At 36.3% G+C, this 12,398-nt stretch overlaps 1 protein-coding gene across 2 annotated transcripts in view; it reads right to left on the bottom strand.

The window, feature by feature from the left end:
* Positions 1-12,398, bottom strand: part of RTN4 (reticulon 4) — a 56,414-nt gene that overhangs the window by 37,657 nt on the left and 6,359 nt on the right. The window contains exons 2-3 of one of the 2 annotated variants that reach the window (XM_087823565.1): positions 7,894-7,950; positions 4,832-7,228 (exon numbers count right to left, since the gene is read on the bottom strand). The exons of the other annotated variant lie outside the window; for it this stretch is intronic. Coding sequence (XP_087679691.1) covers positions 4,832-7,228; positions 7,894-7,950 — 2,454 coding nt within the window. The remainder of the gene's footprint in view (positions 1-4,831; positions 7,229-7,893; positions 7,951-12,398) is intronic. 2 annotated transcript variants of the gene reach the window in all.

Here is a 12,398-nt window from a genome sequence, read left to right on the forward strand (position 1 = left end):
AGCTCAAAGTATTGTGCTTACTATATGTACTATGTAACCCTGGGAAAGCTACTTAATAGCCCTAGACTTAAGTTCTGTTATCTATAAAATGGTTCCTTCTTTCAGATTATGGTGATGAATAATGTGAAAGTGCTTGGTGCTTAGATTTGCCATAAATGGCAACCTCCCTTTTCCAGGTAAAATGAGAATTCAGGTCATTTTCTCATACTTTCAAAATTTTCAATTTAAAAACCTCCCAGAGAGAAAGCAAACTGAAACAAATTAATCTAACTGTATTTCAAATGAGTATTATACCCACACTAAAGGTGGGAACAAGGGAGAAGGAAGGCCGGACTAATCCAAGTAACTTGTATTTGACAACATAACGTTCAGTCTTGGGCAAGGTTGGGAAAGATTTGCAAAATGATCCTCAATTATTTTATTATGTTTATTATAATGACATTAGAAGGCATTCTAAACTGTTTTAGATATATAAAAGGATTAAGCTAATGAGTAAGTAGAATGGTGGTTTTAGGAACAAGGGTTTTCACTATAGAAGGAACATATATATATGAAATAGAAAGAAATAATCCTCTGGGAATGGACTGAAATTGGTGGTATCTGCGTGAACTCATAATTTCACAAATATGTGTATGTGCTTATGTTTATTTGTATGTATGTACCTATATAAGCGTTTCCTAGCTCTGTCCACTGAAAGGGCTAAAATGGAAAGGAGCATAACTAGTAGTAAGGAGCATAATTAGGTCCAGCTCTTGATCTCTAATACCATTCCCCACTAAGTGGAATCAGGGATCCTTGAAGAAATGCCTGATTCCAGGTCTGGGAGCACAATAGGCATAAGATGCGCCTACATTTTGCTATGTTACAAAGTAAGAAGTGCTTTCCTCTACCCCCCAAAAAAGACAGCTGCATGTCCTTGAGCCAACCTGACAGGGATCCTCCAAATCTGAGACAATTTACAACCAACATAAGTCAGTACAATAATGAATTATAAACCATTGGGAGGAAAACAAATCCATGGATCCATACTGATAATTAACTAATTAACTTGTGGAAAAAGAGGACTCTTGTTAACAGTAGAATGCCAAGGGTTGGTTGACAAATGTAGGAGTGTTGGAAATGAAAAATCATCATTTTGCAACCTTACTGGTAAAGACTGACTCAGGCAAAAATCATCAAGGGATACTAAATCTAGGGAGGAAATTTTGATGAAGAGCAGGATATTTGCATGATCTGAAAGTGTTGCCCCTCAGACTGCTTATTAGCTGTAGGGAGGAAGAAAGACTATACAAGGGACCACCTTGGAAACAGGGACACCTTGACCAGATGTCAAAATCAACCTCATCAATGAGGGACTGATGGATAGTGGGTACCTCCAGATATAATACCATGAGAGGGGCACTACACATCTTCGTTTTGGCCATGAATCCATAACTTCAATATAATCACTAAGAAACATCTGACAAATGCAAAATCAGGAATGTTCTATTAAAAAGTTGAGAGGGAGAAGGGCCTGTGTTCTTCAAAATGTTAATGTCATAAGAGATAAAACCTGCAATTGTTTAAGATTAAAGGAGCCAAAGGCAACATGACTGCTAAATGCAAAACTTGACTGCAGACTGGATTGTGTAGTGGGGAACACTCTAAAGGACATTATGAGGTCATCTAACATACTGGAATATGAATGGTAGATTTTAAAAATGCATTGTATCAATATAAACTTATGAAGTTAATAGCTGGACTGAGCTTTATGTAAGAGAATATCATCCCCTTTTGATATATTTACAGTAAAACAGAATGTATATAACTTCCTCTCAAATGGTTCAGAAAAACAAGAATGTATTTTATGTATCCCTATCTAGTTACCTATAGAAAGAGAGATCATAAATGATAAAGCAAATGGGGAAAATGTTAAAGGGTGAATTTAGATGAAAACTACAGGATACTCTTTGTACTGTTTTTATTTTTGCAATTTTAATTTTGGGTAGAAAGACTGATTTTGTAAGAGATGGGCAAGATACTATGATGCAGAATTTGATCCTGTATTGATATTTTTTCATGACAAATTTTATCCAAAAATATCAATATATATTTTGACATGTTATATGAACTGAACGTTGCATGAGAGCAACACTCTGTCTTAGTCTCCATCTTTTGATCCTTGGTCTTCACCTACACACTATCACCACCACACTGCTCTGGGCTTCTCAGATTCTTCTTTACTGTTTTCTTCTAAAGCATTTCACTGTGCTGTTTGGAATCTACATTGCACTGTGAACCATCTCCCCTAATCTTCAACTTTACTCAAGACTCCTTCCATTAACTCCCTTCACTAAAACCTAGCTCCTCCTTGAGGATACTGCTTTCCCTGTGAACTCTCAAATAAACGCTGTTTATTCTGTACCCTACATATCTGAAGTAGAGAAAGGGAAGTCAGTAACCTTGCTCATGAATACTACTATCTAGACAACTGTTTCAGAGGCCTTGGGCAAAAGTCTTAGCTATTCAGCTACATCATTCATTATCTTTCCTTACTGCTTTCATCTATCATCCTGCCAGTTGCGTCACAGCCCCTTTACCAAAGTCTTCCCCCTAGCTCCTAATCCTCCTATCTACCCCAAGTCCTGCCATCATCCTGGGTGATTTCATGTGTAAGGGCAATCCAACATCTTGGCCTCCTGGTTTACTTGACTTGACTTCTAGCAACTTTCACACCATTCAAGTTTAGCCCTTGCCTCAAGGCCAAGCCCTGGCTATTAACAACCTGAAATTATAAATTTAACCTAACACACATGATTCTACTTTGACTACAACCTCCTATCAACCACATATTCATATTTATTCCTACCTCTCTTGGTTCTTAGATCTAATCCGGACCTCAAGTTCTTCAGTCTATTCTCTTATCTACGAACTCCCTCTCTTCTCCTCTTTACATTCTTCAACTTAGATAAAATCCATCACTTCAAAATACTCTCTTGCTATTATACTCAACTCCTTTCACTCACTGTCTTTCCATTGGGCCCAAATACAACCTTGAATCAATAAAACCATTTGCCTTCTCTGAACCAAGGCTGTTGGGCATAGTTAAAAGTCACCTTACCACTCAGCCTATCCTTCAACCTTGACTGGGCTCTTAATGCAATACTTTTGTTTCCCTACTCAGAGGGTATTTCAGACCACTTCCACCCAAACATGTTCCAGTTCATTCTCAGCAAATGACATAACATATTGCTTTAAAGAATAAACATAAACAACCCCTCAACTTCCAGCCACAAAACCCTAGCAGTATCAACACCAATAATTTCCCTTTTTTTTACTATAATCAAAGTCCTTCAAAATTCTTCCTCCTCTATAAGCTAATTCCTCCACCTGAGTTCTGGATCTCATCCCTTTCCCTCCCGGCTCTCTACAAACCCCTTTAATTACACCTTTACTCCAAATCTTTAAAAAAAGTGTGGGGGGGGCCTTCCTCAACCCTATACTCTCCCTCGCATTGCCAACACTCTCCATATTCTCAAACTTATTAAAAAATTATCAACATTTACTATCTATTTTCTAAAATCTCATTCAGTCCTCAGGCCCAGCCCTGCCCACTCACACTACCTGCCACTATCAGGCCAACATCTTCCCTCCTTTTCAATAAATTCTCAATCCTGATCTTAAGTGAGCTAGTATTTGGTAATGCTGACCAATCTTTCTACCTTTAAATCTTCCTCTTCTCTTGGTACTCCCTGGTTGATCTGTTACTATCCTGGGGCCCATGGCAAATGTACACATACAAGCAATCTCTCTCAAGAACTTCCTAGGTATAATATCCATCACTTCTTGGATGTCCCCTAGATACCTTAATACCAATATATTTAAAACTTATTTATCTTCTCTCCCTAAAACCCACTTCACTCTTTCAACTTCCCTAACTCAGTTTCTCATACTGCCACCCACATATCTGCATATATGGAGTCATCTTTAACGCCTCCCCTTATCCTTCATGTTCATATCCGATCAAACCTCAAGTCCTATGTTGCTATACTCATCCCATTGCATTAATATTCATAACTTCCTCTTTCTTAAGAGTATAACAACAATCTCTATGCTGGTCTCTCTGCTAATAGTGCTACCCATCTCTAATACGTAAGTATATTCAGTAGAATACACATAATCGCTACATATTTTTATAGAATACAAAGCTAAATTAGAATGCTAAATAAAAAAACGTGTGTGCAAAACACATTACAAATCAGATAATGGGAACTGTAAAGTCAAAGGAATAAATGAGAATAAGTATTTTTCAGAAAAATTCATAATAGCATACCTCAATTTACACTTTTCAACAAAATGTTCACCTTGCAGTAGGCATAACTTTATACCTATTACTGGAAAATATTGCATTACACTGAAATATTAGAAACATTACAGAAATGTTCTTTCATTAAAAATTTAAAAAGAATTGATTTCTTGGAAAACAAAAGTAAGTGCATCTGAAAATGTTTTAATAGCTCTTGCTCTTCATGCTATCAGGAAACACTGAAGCAAATGAAAAGAAATAGACACTGGAGCCAATTCTAACAAAATTTTTTTCTAGTTCCCTGGCAACCTACAAATGATCAATGAATAATTATGTGGAAAAGTTAAGAGCAAGGGTGAGTGATGAGTGCAAGAGGGGTAGAAAAAGCACTAAACTAAAGCTTTTAACTGAGACAGTAGAAAATAAGTCTATCAATGTGATATATTAGATACTACAAATGTAGTATACTACAAAAAATGTAGTGGAATGTTCCATGATAAGTCAAAAGGTGGCAAGAAAGCACAAAACAATGTATGGACTCATTACCTGAAGTTTTACTCAGCTCTGCTGAAAATATAGCAGATGGTGATCTGTTTTCTTTCTCTGTACCAGGAGGAAGTTTTTTCTCAGCTTCTTTCACAAGAACTTTGGGTTTAACTATATTGCCTATCTCTGTTTGAGTGGTCAAAGCAGATACATCTGGAGACAGTAAGGGCACCTTTGAAATATCAGACCTATCTTTGGAGACTTCATCTGGGACATGGACTTTATCTTCACCTTTACGTTGTACATTCTTGAAATAAAGGTCATGGGGTAATTCTGAGCGAGGCAATGACCCAGCTCCATCCTCAACATTAGCAATTTCACTTCTGTGGGATACGTCTAGGTCAGTGTATTCCCTGGCTAATTTAGAAGAATCAGTTCTAGAACTGACAAATGTAGGGAACTCATCTATAATCTCAATTGGAGATGAATCTGAAAATGTTTCACTCTCTCTCATTTTTGCTTCCTTAGCAATAAATAAGCCATCGTTTGAATAAACTGTAGTACTGAGCTCCTCCATCTGCAAAGGAGTTTTCTCCTTTTGGGTCAATGTTGGAACTTCACCAGGTGATAAGGTATCTTTTGTGGTGTCTAAATTGGGCTGAAAAGATTCCAAATATGGCTTTCCCCCCTTAGCTGGTGGTGAAGCTCTCACTTTTTCCTTATTTTCATGTTCTGTCACGAACTCAGATGAAGTTTCAATGAGATTTTCTTTCCCAAGTATCACAGCTTCATCTTGCTTTTGTGGAACTTCAGGTATTGAATCATCGCTAAATAAGTCAACTGGTTCAGAATCAGGTGAGGAATCTTCAACTAGCTCAGAATGGTCAGACACTGGCTGTGCAGCTTTTGCTATTTCTGAATAACTAGAGAAATCTAGAATTGGTTCAGTAGAGACCTTTGTTTCTTTAATTAAATCACAAGCAATCGATATATAAGGAGCTTCTGTTTCTTGAACAGCTACACTGATACTTTCAGGCTCTTTAACTCCTTCCTTTGTTCCAGATATTTTTTTAAGTGATACATTCATGGCCTCTTCATACGGTGGTGGATTTTCAGGCTCAAGTTTTATGCTTTCATAATTAACTGAAAGAGGAGCTTCTAATGGTGATGAACTGGGCTGCACTACAGAAGCACCAGCACTAGGAACTATAGAACTTAATGGTGCTTCCATAACAATGTCAGGCAAAACTGGTGAAGGAGTAGCTTCAGATTCTTCAAATGATGGGCAAAGTTGTGCTACAGGGTACAGTGACTCCTGCATAGCTTCTGATGTTTGAACCAAGTCCATTTTTGTTTCAAAAGCAATCTTTGTACCTGTAGCTTCATTCAACTCACTTTCGCATGCTTCCTGTACTAAATCTGGGGTTAGACCTTCAGGCATGTTTGCCACTACTTCCCCAGTCACCTTTGATAAACCATCTGTTGTGACATAATCTGTCTCAGAACCCTGTGTTGCTATAAGGAAAGGGTTTGATGATTTGGTGCTCGTATTCTTCTCTGTTACAATTTGGGCCTTTTTTTCTTCTATTTTTTTTTCATCTGTCTTGTTTTCTGAAGTATGATCTTCCAACACAGGAAAAATGTTTGTTGAAATGCTTCCAGCTGCTGTTGGGCTAAAGGGAGTACATGTGATATATGCCCCTGAACCATCTTTTACAGCTTCTGGTGTACTGGGAAAAGAAGTATCATCATTACTGCTTTCACTCTCTTTTTCATGATTTGTTTGGTCAACGCTATCGGCAAAACCACTCTCCAACTTCCTCTCTCTATTACTTGCAGGAGCTGACACATCACTGTCGTGCTTATTAGTACCTTTCACTTCCCATCCTCGTTCAAATGGTTTGAAGTCTGCGTATTCCTCCCTCACAGGAACTCCTGCTGTAACTCTCTTTTCATTAAAACTGTCCCTTGCTTTTTCTGGAGATATAATTTTGTTCTCTTCTTTAATCAAGTTAGCAAGGGCTACAGGTGACTCTTGTTGATTATGGAGGATGTTGTTACTAACTAGATCCTCCTCTTCATCTTTATTCTTCACAATTATTTCCTTCCCAGAGTTTGCGCCTGTGAAGGCACATTCTGCCTTTGGAGAGACACTGAACGATGATCCCATTTCTGAGTATTCCAATTCTGAAAACTCAGTTAAATCTTTGTCTACAAATGGATTTTTTGCCTTATCTGGAAACCCTTTAGAAGCTTCCTTTGAAGTTTCTTGAATTGTTCCTTTGGTGGGTAATACTGCTGGTAAATTACCAAAGTATTCATGCTCTTTAAAAGAAGTAGCTGAGAGAGGAGACAGAGAAGGAAGAGAAGCAGCAGTTTCAAGCAGGAAAGATGGGAAATCCTCTTGACCAGCGGAAACAGTGTTACCTGGCTGCTCCTTCAAGTCCATAATTTTTTCTGTGACCATGGACAGAAAGGAAAGTTAGAGAATGCCAGTGTTCTTAGAGTTAATCTAAGTTTTATTACAGATTCAAAATAGTGTTAGTAAAAACCTACTATTAACTAAAATTAACTGTAACACTTAATTAACAAATAACAAGTAGCTTTAAAAAATTAAAGCTACTGTCAATAAAACCTGTGTATGGCTACAGAGGTAATTTATATGCTATGCAAAAACATAAATCAGTCTAGTCAAGTATAATCACTAAAAAAGCTAATTTTAACTAGATTTAAAGGAAAAAAAGAGAATCTGAGAAGAGAGTTTGACTGACAGTGTAGAAAAGAAAGGATACTGAGTAATTAAATGCCACAGAGTGACATTCATTCACATGAAAGCCTTTCAGCTATAGAACAAGTACATTTTATTTGGAGAAATGGAATAGCCAATATGTAAATATAAATCAAGGGTCCAAGAATTCCTTACATATTTCCAATTATTAATCAGGTTCTGTCCATTTCTCCTTTGGACATAGCATATAAAGTGCAATTTCAACTTTTTCAGTAGACATTATCTGAATCATGCTAATTTTTAGTAAAGTCAAACTAATCTATACAGAGTTAACAAAACTAAAGAGTTAAAGTTAGAATACACAGAGGATAAAAGGCTCGCAGAAAGAACTTGCCTGCAGAGGAGTGTATCACAGGCTCAGATGCAGCAGGAAGAGCAAAAAGTGTCTCATCTGAAAAACAAATAGAATATAACCTCAGCAGAAATAAAGACAGATTTGAAAGGAGACAAGACAAGAGGAGCAAGCAAGGGTTCAGTTTATAATGAATTAACACAAAACTTCACCTACAGAGAAAAAGCCAAGATAGAAAAGAAAAAGTAGTACCATTAGTAGTACCATTAATTCCGATTAAATTACCATATATACTATAAAGTTGATTAAATGGTACCCATAGAACCTATCGGTTTTCAAGAGGCAATAACAACATGTTTATGTTAAAGAAACATCATGAACCATTTTGATGGCTTTAAGATACTATTCTTCTCACTTAATATGCCACATCGAAAGCCTTTACTCCCATTTTCAGATAATTAAATTATCTTATCCTAATCAAGCCAAAATTTAAGAGGCATTTAAAAAAAATTATGACACTTGATTAATCTTTCTTATTGGCATATGCTCAGTTCAGAAGAACTTTCAGAGAATCATGCATTTTCTTATTCCAGGTTGTCTACCTTTAAAGAAAAAGATTCTAAGAGTCACTGCACACTATTCTTTGAAGACATCATGAGTCCCATTACCATTGTCCAAATTACAAAGAAAATTCTAATTGTCATTGGGAAGGTCATTATTATCACCAGTCTTGTTTTAAAATTAACATTGAGGTACTTGTTACTCTAAGTTCTTTACATGCAAGAACTCATTTTACTCCTTGGATCCCTCTTGCTACAAGCATTGTTGTTAATATCCCCCATTTAACAGGTTAAAAAAAGCAACAACAGAGTGAGAGAAGTTAAGGAATTCACTCAAAACAACTAGTGAGTCTCAAGCAATTCAATTCCAGAGCCCATTTTTTTAACCACACTATATGCAGTATGTTATGGACTAAATATGTGCCCCCCCCCAAATTCTTAAGTTGAAGCCCTAATGTCCAACGTGATGGTATCTGGAATCAGGGCCTTTGAAACGTAATTAGGGTTACATGAGGTCATGATGGTAGGGCCATGGTAAGATAAGATCAGTGCCCTTATAAGAGATACCAGAGACCTTGCTGGTTACCCTTCCCATTCCCCTTCCCTGTCTCCCCATTCTTTTTCTGCACACACATGTCATGTGAGCATACAGTGAGATGGCAGCCACCTACTACAAGCCGAGAAGAGGTCTCTGAATGAAACCTACCTAGCTGGCACCTTGATCTTAGACTTCTTGGACAGTGCAAAAGAGAAGATGAATAAGCTTAAAGAAAGCAACAGAAAGAAACTATCCAAACTGAATCACATCAAGGGGGAAAAACGGGCTTGGGGGGGGGGGAGAATGAACAGAACCTCAGTGACCTGTGAGATAATCAAGCATTAAAAGCATATGTAATTGGAACCTCCCTCCCTGCAAGGCAATAGTGACTGACACAGAAAAAAATGAAAAAATTTAAAAAAATTAAAAAAAAAAAAAAAATATATATATATATATATATATATAAATAAAATGGACTACCATTTGACAATTGTGATGGAAAATGCCAACCTACAAATCCAAGAAGCAGAATAAATACGAACTGCAAAGAAATAAATTGTAAAGGTCAAATTGTTGAAAACCAAAAATAGAGAATATCTTTACAACAGGAAAAAGGCAAGGGAACAGGTATAAAAATGACCTGACCTCTCACTGGAAATAATTTAATCCAAAAGATAATGGACATCCTTAAAATGATGGAAAAAAACTGATAACCTAAAATTATATACACTCAACCATTATTATTCACTGATTCCCTATTTGCAAATTTGTTTTCTGGCTAAATTGGTAATCCCAAAATCAATACTTACAGCAGCAGACATGTACAGAGCAGCAAAACATTCCAGTCACCCAACACATGTTCCCAGGTGAGGTCAAACAAGGAAGCCATTTGTCTCCTTGTTTCACTCTCAGACTGTAAACAAGTGTTCTTTATCCAGCATATTTAGTGCCACATTTTTTTCACATTTTTGTGGCTTTTGTTCGTGATTTTACTGTTTTAATTGTTTCCTAAGTACAGTGCTTAAGTGCTGTCTAGTGTTCTTAACCACAAGAAGGTTGTTATGTACCTTACAGAGGTACATGTGTTAGATAAACTTCATCTAGGTATGAGTTATAGTGCTGTTGGCCACGAGTTCAATATTAATGAATCAACAATGTCTAGTAAATAATGTGCCTAAATACAAACACACATAAAACAAAGTTATATAGAGACTGGTTAACAAAAATGCTATGACTAGAGGTTCTCAGGGACCTAACCCTGTATTTCGCCTAGGGGCAATGATTCAGTATTTGCTAATTCAGCGTTTTCTGTGACTTTATAAAACATTAACTTCTGTATATAGCAAGATTGACTATACTCATAAACAATATTCTTAAAAAAACACACAATAAAAGTATTATCAGATGAAATATGAAAACAAAAGCTGAAAGAAATTATCACCAAGAGACCTGCACTACAAGAAACTTTAAAGTTCTTCAGACTGAAGGAAAATGACACCAGATAGAAATCTGTATCTTCATGAAGGAACAAAGAATGACAGCAAGGTAAATATATGAGTAGATACAAAATATTCTCATTTCTTAATTTCTTTAAAGAATAATTGATTTTTGAAGCTCAAATAATTACAATATACGATAATATCTGTAGAAGCAAAATGTATGACAATAAAAGCACAAAGGATGAAGGAAGCGATAAAAGAATAAAAACCAGATGGGACAAAGAGAAAACAAAGACTTAAATGAACCATACTAATAATTACAGTGACTGTAAATGGCCCCAATTAAAAGGCAGTTTTCAGAATAGATAAAAACCACACTATGTGCCATTTACAGGATATACACCTTATATATAAGAACATAGGTAGGTTAAAAGTGAAAGAATCTAAAAGGACGTATTATCCAAGGACTAAAGTAGATTCAAAGACAAGGGGTATTATCTTGAGATTATCAGAGATAAAGAGGGGCATTTGGTAATGATAAAGGAATAAACAGACACAACACTAAATAGCTATATAACATCACTAAAGGTGTACGGTAAAGGTATATAGGAAATACATGAAGCAACAACTAAAGGGAGACAAATCTACAACTTTTATTTAAAAATTTTAATACTCAACTCTCAATTAATTGACTACACACACATGCCTATAATCAACAAGGATATAGATGATTTAGATAATACTATTAATGAACTAACCTGACTTATAGAGCACTACAAACAACAACAGAATACTCATTCTTCTCAAGTACACATGGAACATTCACCAAGATAAACCATTTCCTGGTCTATAAAACAAGTCTCAATAAACTTAAAAAGACTGACATCAGTGTATGTTCTTTGACCACAATAAGACAAACATATCTGGAAACCTCTCAAATGTTTGAAATTAAACTACACAATTTTAAATAACCCATGGGTCACAGAATATATCACAGGGAGAATTAAAGCATATTTTAAATGACATGAAAATGGAAATTTGTGGGATACAGGTAAAGCAGACTGAGAGGAATTTATAGCTCTAAATGCTTTTAGAAGGATTAAATTCAAAGAGCTTCCACCTTATAAAACTAGAAGAAGAAAAAAAGAGCAAGTTAAACCCAAATAAGTAGAATAACAAAAATCAGAGAAGAAACCAATTATAGAAAGTCAGCAAACAAGAGAGAAAAATCAATGAAACCAAAAGTGAAGAAATCAATAGAACTGATAATCCGTAAAACTATCAAGAAAAAGAAAAGATAAAAAAACTGGTAATGGAAATAAAAAAGGAACTATCACTTTAGATCTTAAAAACGTAAGGAATCTATCCATTCCTTCTAGGCTGTCCCAATTTGCTGGCATAGAGTTATTCATACAAATGCCTTTCTTATTTACTGCTGTGCTCCGCTAGACCCTGAGATAATAATACATTTATTCAACAAAATTATGTACGCATCCAGCTCCCTGGCTACCCCCAACCCCCTCCTCCCACACATGGTTCCAAACTCTAACCTTTGCTTTTAGATTATTAGATTTCATCTTTGCTCTTGTGTATCATCTGTGTTGTTTTTCCCAATTAATAGTTCTGTTGTAATGTAAGTGCGTGAGAAGAAAGGCTCTAGAGTAAGACTATCTGGGCTCAACTGCCAGCTCCACTGCCCACTCCACTGCCTGCTGAGATCTCTTAGCCTTCATTCCCTCCCCTGTAAAATGGAGAAACAAAGTTTTTTGGAGATAGTTGTGAAAAATAAACAAGACAAAAAAGAGTGTCTCTAGTGGCCAGATCTTCTATCTCCAGAAGAGATGGGGTTGGGGGAGACTTATTTAGGGCAGGAAGGGGGTCTTTTGAAACTGTTCTAAAGCCTCATTGCTTGTGACCTTCTCTGTGTGCAGGTGAGTTCCATGATCACTCTCAAGGGCAGCATGCTATTGAGGATTCCTGGCAAGTCTAAATCTTCATATGTTCATTCAC

The sequence above is a fragment of the Miniopterus natalensis genome, chromosome 13, assembly GCF_054644295.1.
Source record: "Miniopterus natalensis isolate mMinNat1 chromosome 13, mMinNat1.hap1, whole genome shotgun sequence".
NCBI classification, from domain to species: domain Eukaryota; kingdom Metazoa; phylum Chordata; class Mammalia; order Chiroptera; family Miniopteridae; genus Miniopterus; species Miniopterus natalensis.